Consider the following 18,772-nt stretch of genomic DNA (forward strand, 5'->3'; position numbering starts at 1 on the left):
AACAAACTTTCTGTAAATGAGTTTTTTTTTTTGATAGAGATTTTTACAATACTAAAAAAAATATAGTTAATATTAATAACATTGAATTTATAATGTTTTAATTAAAACATTTATCTATTAATTTTACATTTATATTTCTATAGCAAGAATATTATACTATTTAAAATTATTTTCATTTATTTATTTATTATACAATTTTTATCAAATAAAAGAAAATAAATAAATTGATCTATTATTTATGGTAATGATAAGATATTCTACTCAATCTTATTATTCTACTTATGGTTGGCGTTTAAAATTTAAAAAACTTTTTCTTATTATTTTTTTTGGTTATATTATATTTTTTACAATATCAAATTTAACAACAACAACATCTATTGATAATGATAATAATATAAATAATAGTACTAATATTAAAGAAAAAAGTAAAACAATAAATGATAATGTTAAAACATTTTTAACAAATAATTCTATCAATGATATATTGATAGAATCAGGTACTGGTGGTAATTGGTCTCAATTAATGGAAGAATTGACAGAATCTATTAGAAATTTTTCAAGAGATTTAAATTTTTTGAATATTGATAAAAGTTATAAAGCAAGAGAATATGGGTTAAAAATTGATAGTCTCAAAGAATGTTCTTTATTAAATGGTAATATATCATTAAATAATAATGAAACTGATACCAAGTCTATTGAGACAAAAAAAGATGAAGAAACTGATACTGTTTTTCATTTTATTTCATTAATATTGGATGATAATAAAGATGTCAATAAAACTAAAGAATTAATTAAAGATAAAAGTAGATTAAAAGAAATAGGAATGGACGAAAAATTATTAGATACATACAAGGTAAATTTATTTTTTTTACCCTTACAAATAATTATTTTATTTGTTTTTAAGGCAATTTATATAGATTTTAAAGAAATTTGCCAAAATTATCCTGATAATAAGTGGTATAATACTACAGAAGAAGCAATACAATTAAATATTATTGATGGTAAATTAATTTGTTCACCATTTACTGTAGAATTAACACCAAGTAAAGAAAGTATGAAAGAATTAGAAGAAAAATTAAATAAAATTGTTATTGAATATATTATTAACAATGAAAATAATTATATTGATCCTTTTAATGGAAATTTTACTAGTTTACAAAGTTTTTTTAATAAAACAGAAATAAATAAAGAAAATTTATCTGAATATTTAGAAAAAATAGAAAAATTATTAGAAGAAAATAATTTAATTGAAAAAATTAATACTAGAATTAAACGTAAAAATGATGAAGAAAAGAAGGAGGAGGAGACAAATGATGATAATATTGAAGATGAAAATATTGCTGAGAAAAAAAAAGAATGGATGGATGAAACTGTAATTGAGGAAAGAGAAGTTTGGATTGAAATTAATGTTAAAGAAGTTGTTTATAGTATTATGGAAATTCATTCACCATTAGCTGCTAAAGCACTTAATTTAAATATAGATGAGGGTGATTTTAAACATCATAAACATGTTTATTTATACTTAAATGGTATCTGTTCATCATATATGCCAGAAGTACTTGATAATGATCAAGAACATGTTGGTGATTCAAATGATGATTCATTACCAATAGGAGTTAATATAACAGCATTACAAGAAAATGGTATTGATTTAAAAGAATTAGCACAAACATTAAGAAATGATACAGCAGTTAATACAATACTTGATAGAGTTCAAAATTATAGTGAAAGAAATCTTGGTAGTAGTTATATTAAACCTATTCTTGAAAAAATTCATTATGATATGTATTCAGCACCTATTGTTTTTGCTGGTAGTGCTGTCGAAGTTAGATTTGGTATTTATATAGAATCAATGTCTAATTTTCAAACAACAACAATGGTAATATTAATTTTTTAAAAAAAAATATTATTAATTATAATATTATTTGTAGGATTATGATATGGATATATATTTAATAATGGCATGGAGAGATGTTCGTCTTGTTAATAATTATAGTAGTCCAATATTAGTTAAAGAAGAAGATGTTCTTGAAATGATCTGGAGACCAGATCCATTTTTTGCTAATGCTAAAGAAGCTGAATATCATGAAGTAACATTTTTTAATTTTTTAATGAGAATATTTAATGATGGTTTAGTATTATATGAAACAAGAATAAAATTAAAACCATCATGTAATTTAATTTTATGCAAATATCCTCATGATTATCAATATTGTGATTTAAAAATAAAATCATTTGCCTATCCTACAACAACAGTACGTTTTGAATGGTTTAGTGAGAAAATACATGCAATTGACAAGAATCCTGATGTTAAATTACCAGAATTATATATTGATAAATATTATCCATTATACTGTAATAGAACAAGAAAATCTGGTGATTTTTCATGTTTAAGAGCAATGTTTATATTAAGAAGAGATGTTGGATACCATATAGCACAAACATATATACCAACATCATTGGCACTTATGTTTTCATGGGTAGGAGTATGGTTACCAGAAGAATTTATGGAAGGTAGAATTGGTGTTGCAATAACTGTTTTATTAACACTATCAACAGAATCTGCTGGTGCTAGAGAACATCTACCAAGTGTATCATACTTAAAAGTAAATTTATTATGTTTTATATTAATTATTAATTTAATTATTTAGGCAATTGATTTATGGTTTGGTTATATAACAGGATTTGTATTTTTTACTTTATTACAAACATTATTTGTAATAGGATTTGATAAAAAAGCAAATAATTTAAAAAAAATGGTAAAAAAAAATGAAAAATATTTAACATATGAAGAAGCACAAAATCTTTTAAATAAAGCATTAAAATATCATAGGTTAGGAAGAAAATTTGACAATCTTTGTCGTGTATTTTATCCAGTTACATTCATATTATTTTTAATGATGTACTTTTTTATTTATACAGAAGGTCGTCAGGATGATTGTATAACTCGTTAATATAAAAATATTTAAAATTTTATTTTTATTAAAATGTATTATAATTTAAGTAATAAGATTTCTAAATACAAAATAATTTTTTAATTAAATTTAAATATAATTTATATAAATTTATTATTTGTACTTTTAATATTGATAAGAGAAAAATCTTTGTTATAATAAAATTTTATTTGACAAAGAAGCATAAATCTGTTGACTTTATATTTGTTAGTTGTATTTAAAATTTACCATACAATTGATTTTCTTTCTTTCTCCTAATGGCATATTAATGTATATATCTATTTTTATTAAACAAAATATATAATGATGAGTGAAATATATGTGTATGTTTTAACTAATTATATATATATATACATATATATATTGGTAAATCTAATCAAGATATATACAACATTTATTTTTACTATATTTAAATTTTCTATAAAAAGAAAAATATATATATATATAAAATTTTGTTAAAATTTATCTTCCTATAGATGTATCAACTTCCTTTAAGTTTTACTATCATCTTAAAATGTTTTCTATAACTTTCACTTTTTAAGTGCCATTAGTATAAAGTAATAAAAAGAATAAAAGAAATAAAAGAAAATATATTTTCTCTTTTATATATAAAATATATATGTTTAATGTAAAAATTTTATTATAATATTTTTGACTAAATGACTTTATTTAATATATATATATTATATTAACAAAGGTTATATTATAAAAATAAATTAATATTCTTTCTTTAAAAGTTTGGACTATATTTCAAAAAGAAATATAATATATATATATATATATAAAGAGGGGGAGAAACAGAAGTAAATAGATATATAAATTTGGATGTTTCATAAAGTATGTATTTCTAAATATTCTTAATAATTATAGGCCTATAACTTTAATACTATAAAGATAAATGATAAAATTTAAGAAAAAATAAGTATATTTTAATATTACTAGGATTTGTAAAAGTAAAAATATGTTAGTAAGCAATATAATCTATTAGATATATATTTTAATATAATGTGAAACATTTGAATCATCAAATATCTCTTTTTATTTTAGTTCTGTTATCAGTCGACAAATATATAATAGTCATATATTTACAACTTTTTAAAATTTTATTCTCAAATTTTGATCAATGATTCTCTTTATGTTTTAATAATAAACATATATTTATATTTGATTATCTCTTTACAAATCATATCAAAAAGAGAAAATATCTTTATGAAAATTTAATATATATTTATATATATATATATATGTATGCATATATGAATATTATTTTTATTGTTTCATTCAACCTTTAAAACTAATACTTTTTTTATTTTTCTATAAACTTTTATTGTAAGTAATAAGAGTTTAATGGAATGTTTCAACTTTAATATTATATTACAAACAATAAGGAATATTGATAAAAAGAATATAACTATTTGAAGGTTAATTTATTTTAAAAAAAAATTATTTTTTCTTATTTAAATATTTTTTTTATAAATTTTTTCGTTAAAAAAAATATCTTAATATATTAATTAGGTAAATAATTAAAAAATTTTATTTATTAAAATGTTTAATCATATATATTTTTATATTTTACTTTTATAAGATAATTTCATATTATTTATGTGTATATACATTATATATGAATGAGTTATTAAATATTATAAAAGTTTTATTTTAACATATTTCAATTAAACATTTTATGTATAATTTTGATTTACCAAAGAATACTTATGTATAATTTTGGTGTTCAATATAATACAACACATTATTTTAAAGTTTATAAAGTACATAAATATATATATATTTAAATATGGGTTGATTATAATTTTTATATTGTTGTACACATATATAAAACTTTTTTAAATAATAGAAAATTTGACATTTACTTTTGTACTGATAAAATCTAAATAAATGTATTATTTTATATTTATTTAATAAAAGAAAACATAATCCATACTTATATCTATTCTAAAATAATGTTTATAATGTATAATATTAAAAAAATCGTTATAGTAATTATATAAAAGTTATTTAAAAAAACTTTCATTATTTTTATTTTTTTTTTTTTTAAATCAAAATAATATTTTGAGAATGTTAATATAAAATGGTTATTTGATTTTATTTCAAATGTAAATATTTTTATCGTTTAATTTTAATAGTAAATTATCAGTTTCATTTATATACTTTCTTTACAAAAAAAAAGTTAATAAAATGTAAAAATGTAAATATAAAGTCATTAACAAACTATCCTTTTTCAATTTCCTTTGATTAAAAAATTTAATAAAAATGATATAAAAATTAATTTATTTTATTTTTATGATTCGATAACTTTATTCTAATGATTATATTTATTTTAATTATTTAGATATTATATTCTATAAACGATAATAGTTTTTTATTTGGAAATTATTCTATTTAAACAATGCTAAACATAGAATTATATTTTAAAATAATAAAAAGCAATGTTAGATGGCATTTCTGCTTTTTAGAAAATATTTTATAGATAGAATTTGATAATCTTATCTTTATAGTATTTTTTTTTCATTATAATACATTAAAAATAAATGTATTGATATTGTTTTATTTGAATAATGATTTGTATAATAATATTAAGTGAATAGAAAGATTTACATATACATTTAGAACACCATTAATATTATATATGTTAAGCAGATATTTCATAATATCTTTTTTTTATTATACATTTTCTTTCCTCTTAGTAAAGAGATCAAAATTTTTATAAATATATTTTGTTGCTTTAATTTTTTTTTATGATTAATAAAGTAAATGCTTTGTCACCAATATTTTATATTCATTAATCTTTCTAACTATAAATAATAAATTGTAAATTTTTTTTTTGCTATTTTATCATATTGATGTTTTTAATATATTTAACTGTTCTATTTTTATTCTCTATTAAATAAAAGTTTTTTTTTTTAACAATTTTACTTTTGTCCTTTTATAATAGTTTTTTATATTGGTAAAAATGCTTTTAGTAGTATAATATATAAAATATAACGATAATGTTGTTTTTTTTTTCTCTTAAAATTTAAATTAATTTGTTTCTTCAAACTGAATATATTTCTTAATACATAAAATGATTTATATATAAAATCAATAGTGTATCATAATTTTAGTTCTTTTTTATGTTACATTTTTTGTTGCTCATTTCATCATACTATAAACTTAAATATCATATAGGTGTTTAAATAAAAATTTTTCATTTAATGTTATAATAAACTTTTTTAAAGAATAATAAAATTTTGGATGACGATTATTGTAATATATAAATTTATGGTAAACTTTACAATTTTTTTTATAATTATTAAATTCTTTTTTTTTAAATAGTATATATTTATAATATAAATAAATTGAATGAAAATGAGAAAAGTTTATTCTCATTATTTTATAGTTATATTATATAAATCATTCTATGTTTCAATGAGAAAATTTCTGAAAATACAATTAAAATGTTTCATCTTTTTGATATAATAAATATTACATACCATATATATGGAAAAATGACTCACGAGAATATAATTTTAAAATATTACAAATACTTATAATATATATAATAATTTGTGTATTAATTTATTTCAATTTTTATGTATTACATCTTTTACATAATATTTTTTATGTATAATAAATTTATCATCATTTTTTTAAAAAATAGTTTCTTTATCATAGTATAATTGAAAAAAAGATTCATAAAATATTTTAAAGTGTTTATGTAAAAATCTTACATTTCTTTTAAACTATTTCTTTTATTTTTTTTTAATAGTTTAAAGTCCTTTTTATCCATAAACAATATTCTTGTAAGATATATAAAATATAATAAATGTATTGTTATTAAAATATTAATACATTTAGTTTAAAAAAATGTTAATTATTGTAGATATGTTTTGTTAATGAACAATTTTTGTTGTTACTAGTTACATAATATACATTGGTATCATTATAGAAAATAATATTTAAAGATATACTATATATTTCTATCTTTTGTTATTTTTGTCTTTAATAAATAACATATGATATATATATATATATATATATATATATATATATATATATATATATATATTTATTCCAATGTTTAATTAACTAAATAGATAATTCTTTTAATATATACTTTAAATTTTTTTACAATTACTTATAATTGTAGTAATATTTATTTACTTTTATTTGATAGGAGAAAAATTTAATTTACCCTCATAATTTTATTTATCTTTTACTTTTACAAATAGAAAAGAGTTATAGTTTTAAGATTTACAACATTTACCATACAATAAATTAAGAAAAAATTATACATTATGTAATTATAATTGAAAAATAGATTTATTACTTTTTATTTATTTAATATAGGCAAAAGTTGGAAAAACATTTATAACATAAATACGAATATTTTTGTTCTCTTTCTCTTTAAAAAAAAATAAAAAATTCTTTGTTGTATTGCAATAGTATATGTGAATTTTAAATTGTGTTTTTCTATTAAATACTCTGAACAATTTAAATTATCATTCTGGAAGAAAAAAGTAATATAGTTATATGAGAAATTTCTTCATTTTATTTAAAAAAAATGTTTTTTTACACTTAAAACATTTTATTTTAAATATTCTAATTTTATTTTAAAACAATTGCATGAGAAAAAAAACTAATAGCTGTTTAATTTTACAAATTAAAAAAAAACATTTTATAATATTTTAAATAAAAGAATAATTTAATTTATATCAATTAAATAATTATTATGTAAATAATATAAAAGTATGAATTTTCTTTTGTCCTTCAAGAAATTTAATTATTACGTGTAAGAAAAGGTGTAAGAGAAAATATAAAAAGGTATTTAATATGCATACACGCTTAACTTTCCTTCAATATTACCTTTCTTTTCTTATCATAAATCTGTAAACAGAGTACGCGCACTTTCTAGTCAATATAAACATTTTATATTAACGAAAAACTGCATTATTTTATTATTTTATATGTTTATATGTTTATATTTAAGTAATATATATTTGTAGACTACCTTGATTTCATAACTTTTCATTATAATTTATTCACATTATAAATATCTTATTCTAAATTTATCTAGTTTAGGAAGATAAAAATAATATTTTATATCACTTGAACTATAAAATATATATATTTGAGTAAAAAACTTTATTAATATATTGTATATCAATAAAAGTTTTTCTTTATATATCAAATATTTATTATATATATATGTTTCTTTATTATATTTTACCTATTTCTTTCGTTTTTATTTAAAATTTAGTATATTTTTTATTTATATCGTTATTTATTGTTATAATATTTTATTATATATATATATATATATATATATTTATATATATTATATTTTTTCTTTTTTTTTTAGGTAAATTACTCAATTTTAATATTTAATAAGATGGCTGATGAAAAAAAAAGTTACCCAGTACCATACAAATCTCAACTTCAAGAGAAATTTGAACCAGGACAAACTCTTATTGTCAAGGGATCTACTATTGAGGAATCTCAAAGATTTACTGTAAATCTTCATTGTAAATCTGCTGACTTCTCTGGAAATGATGTTCCACTTCATATTTCTGTTCGTTTTGATGAAGGAAAAATTGTTCTTAATACTTTCTCCAATGGAGATTGGGGTAAAGAAGAAAGAAAAAGTAATCCAATTAAGAAGGGTGAACCATTCGACATTAGAATTCGTGCTCATGATGATAGATTCCAAATTATGATTGATCAAAAAGAATTCAAAGATTATGAACATAGACTTCCACTTTCATCCATTACTCATTTCTCTGTTGATGGAGATATTTATTTGAATACTATTCATTGGGGAGGAAAATATTATGTAAGTATATATAGTAATTCTTTTTAATTTTTTTTTTAAAATTAATATGTATATTTTTTTAGCCAGTACCATATGAAAGTGGAATTGCTTCTGGATTCCCAGTAGAAAAGTCACTTCTTATCTACGCTACTCCTGAAAAGAAGGCTAAACGTTTTAACATTAACCTTTTGCGCAAAAATGGAGATATTGCCCTTCATTTTAATCCCCGTTTTGATGAAAAGGCTGTCGTTCGCAATAACCTTCAAGCTGGAGAATGGGGTAATGAGGAACGTGAAGGTAAGATGCCATTTGAAAAGGGAGTTGGATTTGATCTCAAAATTGTCAACGAACAATTCTCTTTCCAAATTTATGTTAATGGAGAACGCTTCTGCACTTTTGCTCATCGTTGTGATCCAAATGACATTTCTGGTCTTCAAATTCAAGGAGACCTCGAACTTACTGGAATTCAAATTAATTAAGATGTGTTTTTATTATTTCTTAATATAAAATATAACATATATTCTACAGAGATAATTAAATACACACTCATAAACATGCTTATTGTTTTTTTTATAATTGCTTAATTTTTATAAATTTTCTTTTATAGTATTATTTTTTTTTCTTCTTTTTATCTTTTAAAGTATAACATATACATTTTTACTATATTTTTAAAAAATGATACTTTAAAAGCTAATTAACTTTTTTATATTTAAAATATATGTTAAAGGTTTTTAAATGTAGTTTAAAGAGGTTAAACTAAAAATATAATAAAATAATTAAAAAATAAATAATTTAACATGTACAGATGTATATTAAATTGTACAAAAGTAAAACCTTAGCATTAAAGATATTATATATTATAAATACTAATAATATATATAATATTATAACATGAAATATATTAATATTTTAATTTTATTTATAAATTAAAAATATTTCTTATTTTAACATTAAATAATCTATTTTATTAAATATAAACTAATGCTAATGCAATTTTTCTTTTTAAAAAAAAATATTATATATATTTAGTAACATTTTTTTTACATTATTACCATTATTAAACAATTAGTTTGATTATTTAATACTTTAAAAATGTATTAAATATATTTAATAAATTTTTCTTGTGAATTTTTTTTTATTATATTATATAATGGAAAAAAATAACTGTTGTACATATATAATAAATAAAATATTTATTATGTATGAAAGAAAAATATTTATATGTATAAAATTAACTGATAATGTTGTCCTTGTATCTTTATATACTAATCCTTCACAAAAATATGTCACTATAATTCTTGTTAATTTTTAATTAATAACTGAAATATTATTTTATTAAAATAAAATAAAAGATAATATTATAAATTAAAACTTTTGAATATTTCTTATTGTAGAATATAACTGTCTTTTGTTCTTTTTTCAAAAGAATTAATAAAATTATTCATGATTTTAATTGCAAAAAGATTAAATTTATATAAAAACATTTATTCTCACAAAGTCTTGTTTCTTCATACGTTTATACATAAATATATTTGTGAAAAGAATTTATAAAATATTGTTTTAGAATATTAATAACTATGATTTTGCCTTTTATTTTTAGAAATTTCTTTTTTAAAAGAAAAAGAACTATTTTTTGATTATTTTAATTTTTTTCTCACAATTTTTTTTTTTTTTTTGTAAATATAGAAAGAGAAAGTTTTTTTTTTTAAATATAATAATATCAAAAAAAAAGTTTAGCACATTATTTATTATATAAAACTAAATCATTAAAGACATGTTATCTTGAACCAACTTATAATACATATGCATGTATATATACATATATTAGGTTTTATTCTATTCCACTAAATAACTATCTTGTTAGAACATCAACTTCCTCATGCTTATATATACATATATATATATATATAAATATATATATTTATAAATATATTCAATATAAAAATTTCTAAAAAAGATGTGTTTTAAGAAATAAGTATACTTTTATCTCAATTAACTCTTATCATAAGTTATTCTATTAATAGCTACGTATAGATATTATTATTAATTCCATATCACTTCTCATTACTAGATTTCTTCCATTGACAAGAGTCAAATGTAAAATGTTTAATATATATGAAAAAAAAATATATATATAGCATTTATAACGATTATGTTTATATGAAAAAAAAAATTTTTTTAATAAACATTTATTTGTAGATAAATTTTTTTAATTTTAATTTGTTTACTAAATTGTTTATCTTTTAGATTATCATAGTATATATTCAATTATTGTTAGATAATTATGTCAAAAGAAATTGAAGATATACAAAAAGAATATGAAATTAATCAAGATACTTCTAAAAATATTGAAAATGGGAAAAAGATAAATTCAAAGAAATTGATAAAACATGAAGTTGAAAAGAAAAGAATGATTCAGAAGAAAGGTGTTCTCAATAAAGTTATATCAAAAAAAATTTCAAATACCAAAAATTATTCTTCCACTGACAAAGAAATTCAACATTCAAATGAAATAAAAAATGATGAAAAATTAACAAATGTTTATAATGATATTATGCCAAATAGTCAAAAAATTGACAAGGTGAATGTTACAAATGATGATGATAAATTTATATTCAAGGTTCCTAATACTGTACCAAAAAAAGACACAAAATTGCGTTTTAACCAAATATCTATGAGAAAAAGAACTGATTCAATTTCTAATTCACCATCATTTCAAACAACAAGCGGAAGTTCCAGAGAAATTCTAAAGCAAATTGCAGCTAAAGCCGCAAAAGCTAAAATTCAAAGAAAAAGAAATAACTCTTCTATATCTGAGCATCATTCATCTATTGAAAAACGTCAAGATGTTATTGTTACAACTTTTGATGAGTTTTTACCATACTCATCAGATAATTTATCTAATGATGAGATTATAACAGAAATTAAAGATATAGAACCAACAAATTAAAATAAAAGAATAATAATATATGCATCTTTTTAATTATATATATATTATCATAATTATCTAAAAATGATCTTATTAAAATTCTTTTGGGAGCTATAATTATCTTTAAACTTATATCAAGGTAAAAATGTACGATATTGGAAATTATTCTATCTTGTAGGTATTTGCGCAATTAATTACATTCAATTATTGTAATTGCTTAATATTTTTTTTTAAGAAAAAAGATAAATTTATGTTTTTTTTTTTACATAATCATTAATTTTTTTTACTTTTATTTTAAATATTATATTTTTTTCTTAATTTTTTAAAGAATTAATAAAAAAATTGGCATTAAAAGTGTTATTTTTTTTAAATGGTATATATAAACAAATATATTAATAATATAAAAAAAGATCATTTTTCAAAATAAATATAGTTTTTTTTTTATTAAATCAAATATTGAATATAAGAATTGTATTTAACTTGAGTGATTATCAATGTATTATATAAACATTAGCATATATTATCAAGAATTATGTAAACATAAATATCGTTCATTTTTCTTACTCATTTTAGAATATTTTTTTTACTTTAATCATTTTAAGAAGTCAACAAAATTTAAGTATATTCATTAAACAATATATATTTATATATAATTAATTTTTTTTAAATTTTAAAATAAATTTAAAGTACATGATGTATAAAAAGTAATTAGTTAAAATGTAATTAAGAAATTAAAGAAATTTAGATGATAATTGTGGTTAAAATATTATAAAAATGATACAATGCTATTTGTTATATTTTGTACAGAAATTGGCAGAAGAATATATTTAAACATTTTTTAAGTTAATGTTAAATACAATTTTTTTTACAATATTTTTATTAGTTTACAAAGTAAATTTTTTTATACTAAATAAATTGTAAGAATTTTAAATATAATCTTTTCTTGTTTTATTTAAGTGGTAATTTAAAAATGTTTTCTTCAAAAGATTTCTGGTACATTTTACTCCAATAAACTATCATATTTTAATAAGAAGAAGATTTTTTTGTTAATATATTATATATAGTTTTTTTTTCTCCTATTATCTTCTATGTTTTACTTTTAACAATTTACATTATTTAAATATTCACTTTAATTTCAGATATTTAATTACATCTGTTTTTTTTTTCTTTTTTTTTTTTGAAATAAAAATATTATTATAAAATAATACCTTATATTAAATGTAAGAATACAATGTCTTTTAAAGATGACAGTTATTATAAATATATATTTACGGGTAATTTTTTTAAAGAATATGCTTTTAATACTTATGTCAAAGGATATGTTAACTATGATGAAGGAAAAGAAATATTAAAAAACTTTATAAGAAATTGTGATAATCAAGAAAATAAAAATAAAATATTAATTTGTAGTGAAGAATTTAATAATATTGAAAACTCTATTTACACAATTCTTTCCAAACCAGTTCCAATAAGTTTTAGATTAGTTGTAATACATTTTATTGAAAAGATAATTGATTATTTTAATAATGGAGGGAAGGAATTTAAAATTAAAAGTTTAAAGTTAATTGAAATTATTTTTTATCATGCTATTTCATTAAATTTTGGTGTTACCTGTATATCAAATTTTTTTAATGATGAAATTAATGATGTTAAACTTTATACTACATTAATAAGACATTACAGTATAACTATATGTAGTAATCCATCTGTTTCATACATTTTTTCAAAATTATTAGATAATCAATTACTAATAAAAGAAATATTTAATTCTATAAGATACTATACAGATAAACTTTTAAATACAATTAGAATTAAAATAGATAATAAATATAGAAAAAATTTTAATTATATTGAAAGGTGTACTCTTGAAAGTAATACATTACAATTAATTTTTTATTGTCTTGATACTTATATAAGTTATGAAAAAAATTTTGGAAAAATAAATAAAGATAAACTTATATCAACAGTTGGAGATATAGAATGTCGACTTGGATATATAATTCATGAAATTAAACAAAATAAATATCCTTCATCAGATATTTTTATATTTCCTTTAAAAAGTTGTATTAGTGCAATGTTGTGGTTATTTTATAGAATCACAAATATTATATCATCTTTAGATGATATTGTAAGTTTCTTTTTATTTATTTATTTATTTTTTATCAAATTTCTAATATATTAATGAATATTTAGAAATATGTAACTAATTATTTTCAAGTATATGTGAGAATGGTTTTTAATCTTTATATTTACGAAATGACTAGAAAAAAAAATGGGGAACATGATGATGAATCAAAAGATTTTAAATTGTCAATAATAACGTTGTGGAATGAAATTCCTAAAATTGAAAGTAAATTTGAAAAATTTATTATACATGTTTCAAGAGTAAAAAGTGATGAAGTTATGAAATATGATGATGTATTAGATCATTTTGATGTGGAAGAAATTTTAAATATTCAAAATTTAGAAAAAGAGGGACTGCTTATTTGAAATTATTAAAAAATTATAAAGAGCAAAAAATAAAAATTTATATATTTCTTTATTTATTTATTATTATTAATTTTTTTTAAGTAAAAAAAAATATTTTTCTCACATAAAATTTTTTTGATTTCTATGAATATATAGAATTCTTCTTCAAGTTTAAGAATATAAATTAATATTTTAATTGCATTTAAAAAATGACATTTTAAATTAATGGAAAAATAAATTATTGTCATATTAAAAATGTTCATTTGTTATTGAAACATAAATATAGTTTGTCTGTTTTTTTTTTCTTAAAATATCAATTAGACAACTATTTCAGATAGTTATAAAAAAAAAGAATCTTGATTTAAATTAAGATCATGTCATTTATTTGAAACATCTTGATACAATATTAAAAATATGTTAATGTATTTTTATATTAAAAAAAATTTTGAAATAAAAGAATATTATTTAGTGTTAATTAAAAGACTTAGAAATAAACTTTTTTATTAAACTTTTAAAAAATTAAATTTGCAATAAAAAAATATTAAATTTTTGTTTTTGTACATTAAAATATAGTTTTAATTTAGATAATGCCTAATTTTTATAAGTCATAAATTATATAATTAAAATTCTATCTTTTTATTTTCCATTTAATTGAAATTAATATTTAACGCGTCAGTTTTTTTACTTTATAATTTATAATATGAATACAAATGTTTTATGTCGTTAAATAATAAAATTATTATTAATTAATTTTAGATTGTTTTGACAATAACCAATTTATTTTTTAAATATATTTAAAATATTTTTACTTAATTTGTTAAAAAAAATTACCAATTAGATTTTTTTTTTATTCAAAAAATATTGATAAGAATAAAAAACTGTTAATTGGAAAAAAAAGTATATAAAAAACAGCTTTTATAAATGTTTTATTTATTAATAACAATATTTAGAATAACCTATTTTTTTAAAACTGTTCTATTTAGAATTTTTAAAACAATTATAATAAATGTATTAAAATTGTTAATTATTCAAAAAAAATAATATTCTTTTTGGCATTACAAATGAAAAATTATAAAGTTTGAAAATTTATAAGACTTCCTTTTATTTCAAAACTATGTACATTCATCAAGAAATACATGTTATAAATCATAAATGTACTATTTGCTAAATAAATTGATACTTTATAGATAATATATGACTAAATTTTCTTCATAAAAATCATTTCAAACTATAAACTTTAAATATTATTAAAAAAAAAAACTATACAGTGATCTAAAAAAATAATTTTTTTTCCAAAAAATGAGTTTTTCAACCAACAATTAAAAATTGCTTTTGAATTAAGAAAAAAAAATTAAATAATAGTATAAATATTTGATTTTTGAACCTAAAACATTTCAAACAAGTATGTTTAAAATAATTGTTTATTCATTTTTTTGTAAAAATGCAAATAAATTTCAATATAAAAAAAGACAAATAATGTTAGCATATAATAGCAAAATTTATATAAATTATATTAAGGTGAAAAAAAATTTAAAAAAAATATTTTAATTTTAAAATAAATTCTAAATATTTTGAAAGCAAAAAATTCTTTTTAATAGACATTAATTTTATTGTTAATCATTAAATAAATTTTTAATGTCATCATCAAAAGTTAATTTTTTGATTATGTCTATATTACTTTTTGGTACTATAATATTTCTTAATTTTTAAAATGAAGATTCTGATTCCATGATTTTATACAATTTTACGACAAAATGCGATGTAATAATGAATTTAAAAGTAACAAACCTATGAAAAATAATTTTTAAATTATTAAACATTTAAATTTTTAACAAGATTATAGCGAAAAATATTATTAAGTAAACTAAAAGCAAAACAATGAAGAAGGTAATAAAAATTTAAAAATAACCAACGAGTTCTTCAATAACGTTAAAAATTCCACTTTTAAAGACAAAGACAACTTTGAATATGTAAACAAACATTAAGAAAATACGTGAAAGAAGAAATCATTAAAAAAACTTGAGAGAAGATATCATGAAAAAATTTTGTGATCTAGCGTATAAGTCCAACTAAAATCTCACAAAAACCACAATCATCGCAAGCATTAACATAAGTAAAAAAATTATAACAACATAAATAGTAACAAAAATATCAATAACAAGCAATCAAGCTTAATATCTGGCTAAGAAAAAAGTAAGACAACAACAGGAAGAAATTAAGGCAATGATAGACACAAATAATGCCCGAAATTTTAGAAGGAAAAAATCAAACATTGTAAAATGCTAATTTGTATAATAATACTTAAGGAAAAAAATTTGTTATGTTAAAAACTTTGAATATAAATATTTATATTGAAAATATAATTAATACTCTTATAAATATAATAAAATGATATAAAATTTAGAATTTGTTTTTGTAGAACTTGTAGATTTTTCTATATAATATTCTTTAATTTTACTTTATGCAGCCAAACATTCAACCATAATTTAACAACATTGTGTATATTTAATATTTTAACCAACCTTAAAATGTTATAGCAAATTTTAAAATTATTAATAGTTTGCTTTAAAGCTGTTATATAATTGTTTCTTATTTTGTTAATAATATATATTGTATTTCATTAAACCGTAAAATTTTTTTTACGAAAAATATATTAAAATACATAAAAAATAATTTTTAAAAAATAATTATATATAACATAAAAAAATATTATTACTATAAAACTAACTAATTAATTTATATCTAATAATTGTATATATTAACCTTGCTATATATTTTAATGACTTAAAATAAAATAACTTTAACAATTACTATACTAAACTTGTGATAAAATTGTTAAATATCTAATAAGAAATATAATTAATTTATCAACAATTACACGTTAATGAATCATTATTATACTGTATATATACAAAGTTATATGTAATTTATTCTTTTCTACAAAGAATATTTTCTCAAAACCCAAATTGTTAATATTTTTTTAACGAAATTTGTGAAATAATATTAACATTATATGTATAAAGTACAAAGTCAGAAATAGACTTAGTAAAATGTCTTTATTGCTTATTACTTTAAAATATTAAATTTTTTATTTTTAAAATAAAAATTCAAATAAGCAATAATTAAAAAATTATACATATATTATAACTTATATCAAAAAGCTGTATAATGTCGATAGATTATTTCCTGTAAAGCAGAGAAATATCAATATAAAAAATTAACATTAAATAAAAACAGTCAAACAGAAAACGATGATATTAACTAGGTATAAAAATAGCAAAAAGATAAGAAAAAAATCATTTTTATTTTTTTCTTTTTTTTTGTACCAAACTATTAATATAAGCCAATTAATTTATTGTAATTATAAAGGTTTGAATAATTTAGAAATTACTCAATAATATAAGAAACTTTAAAAAAGTTTATAAAAACAAAATAATAAGTAAATTAATAATTTTGATAATTATAATAATCGCTATTTATATAGTTTGGCCAAAATTATTATTTTAGATGTAAAATTTAATAATTTATTTAATTATTATTAGAGTTTCAAAGTGTTCTTATTTTACCAATTTATATTTTTTATAATAATAAAACTGTAGCAAAATTAATATTTAACTTATAAGTATTTAATTTTTTTTGCGTTACGAATTTATTTTAATCTTAAGATATAAAAAATTTTTAAATTTATTTTATTTCATTGAAAAAAAGCAAATAAGGTATTTTTTTACAACAATGAAAAAAAAGTAAAAAATAATATTATATTATATATTCTTATATAAATTTTAGCAACATTAAAATAATAAATGATTTTTTTACAAAATTATCTTTTTAAAATTACAATTCCAATATTATATTTCTTATTTTTAAATCTTTAGGTTTTAAGTTATTAAAATATTTTTTGCTAGTTAAGAAATTTTTTTTAAAATAACAATGAAATAATTGATATGATATTGTTTGTGATATTTACAAAGAAGCTATAATCTAAATAAAAGAATTAATTAAAAAATGATGTTAAACTTGTAATTAAGAAAAATATATTTTTTCCTTGAATTAAAAAAATTATATAACATAACCTCAAAAATAATTAATAAGTATCTTAAAACAACTATAACATTTTTCATCGTCCACTTTTTACATTGATTGTTAATTTATATATAATTATTTATTGTAATTTAGCCATAATTAGAAAAAAAAATGTTTAATATTATATTACCAAATACAGGAAAAATAAATGATACCAGAAATCAAACCATTAATTATAAATGTAAATCCAAATAATGATAAAATCGTAATAGCATAGAAAGATTCTGGTATACATTAGAGAGCATATTTCGTAAGATAATTATGACTTAAGCACTTAAATAAAAAGAATAATTGAGAATTGTATGTTAAAAAAATAATTTTTCTCAATTTCAGTTTATATAATTGAAAACTTATTAATGTATATTATTTTTATAAACTAAAATTAGACATTTTTTAATGGAACACATATAAATGCATATATAAAAACAAAAATGCTTTAATTAAAAATTAATTATTAATTTTCTAATGACTAAAATTTTGTAATATTAATATACATTGTGATTGAAATATATCAAAATAAGTTAATTGAAA

At 17.7% G+C, this 18,772-nt stretch overlaps 4 protein-coding genes across 4 annotated transcripts; all 4 read left to right on the forward strand.

The window, feature by feature from the left end:
• Window positions 1–238: 238 nt before the first annotated feature.
• SRAE_X000104100 (Gamma-aminobutyric acid A receptor/Glycine receptor alpha family and Neurotransmitter-gated ion-channel transmembrane domain and Neurotransmitter-gated ion-channel family and Neurotransmitter-gated ion-channel ligand-binding domain-containing protein) lies at window positions 239–2,954 on the forward strand (the record flags this gene model as incomplete). The annotated part of the gene is made up of 4 exons (XM_024648474.1): window positions 239–853; window positions 905–1,879; window positions 1,932–2,606; window positions 2,652–2,954. The coding sequence occupies 4 exons, from the start codon at window positions 239–241 to the stop codon at window positions 2,952–2,954; spliced, it is 2,568 nt and encodes an 855-aa protein (XP_024498501.1).
• A 5,386-nt stretch (window positions 2,955–8,340) lies between these two features.
• SRAE_X000104200 (Galectin, carbohydrate recognition domain and Concanavalin A-like lectin/glucanases superfamily domain and Concanavalin A-like lectin/glucanase, subgroup domain-containing protein) lies at window positions 8,341–9,239 on the forward strand (the record flags this gene model as incomplete). Its single annotated transcript, XM_024648585.1, has 2 exons — window positions 8,341–8,781; window positions 8,844–9,239. The coding sequence occupies 2 exons, from the start codon at window positions 8,341–8,343 to the stop codon at window positions 9,237–9,239; spliced, it is 837 nt and encodes a 278-aa protein (XP_024498502.1).
• Window positions 9,240–11,044: 1,805 nt separating this feature from the next.
• On the forward strand, window positions 11,045–11,710 carry SRAE_X000104300 (Hypothetical protein; the record flags this gene model as incomplete). Its single annotated transcript, XM_024648696.1, has 1 exon — window positions 11,045–11,710. The coding sequence occupies one exon, from the start codon at window positions 11,045–11,047 to the stop codon at window positions 11,708–11,710; it is 666 nt and encodes a 221-aa protein (XP_024498503.1).
• Window positions 11,711–12,920: 1,210 nt separating this feature from the next.
• On the forward strand, window positions 12,921–14,179 carry SRAE_X000104400 (Hypothetical protein; the record flags this gene model as incomplete). The annotated part of the gene is made up of 3 exons (XM_024648807.1): window positions 12,921–12,963; window positions 13,006–13,817; window positions 13,883–14,179. The coding sequence occupies 3 exons, from the start codon at window positions 12,921–12,923 to the stop codon at window positions 14,177–14,179; spliced, it is 1,152 nt and encodes a 383-aa protein (XP_024498504.1).
• Between the last annotated feature and the right edge of the window lie 4,593 nt (window positions 14,180–18,772).

The sequence above is a fragment of the Strongyloides ratti genome, scaffold srae_chrx_scaffold0000002, assembly GCF_001040885.1.
Source record: "Strongyloides ratti genome assembly S_ratti_ED321, scaffold srae_chrx_scaffold0000002".
Classification (NCBI taxonomy): domain Eukaryota; kingdom Metazoa; phylum Nematoda; class Chromadorea; order Rhabditida; family Strongyloididae; genus Strongyloides; species Strongyloides ratti.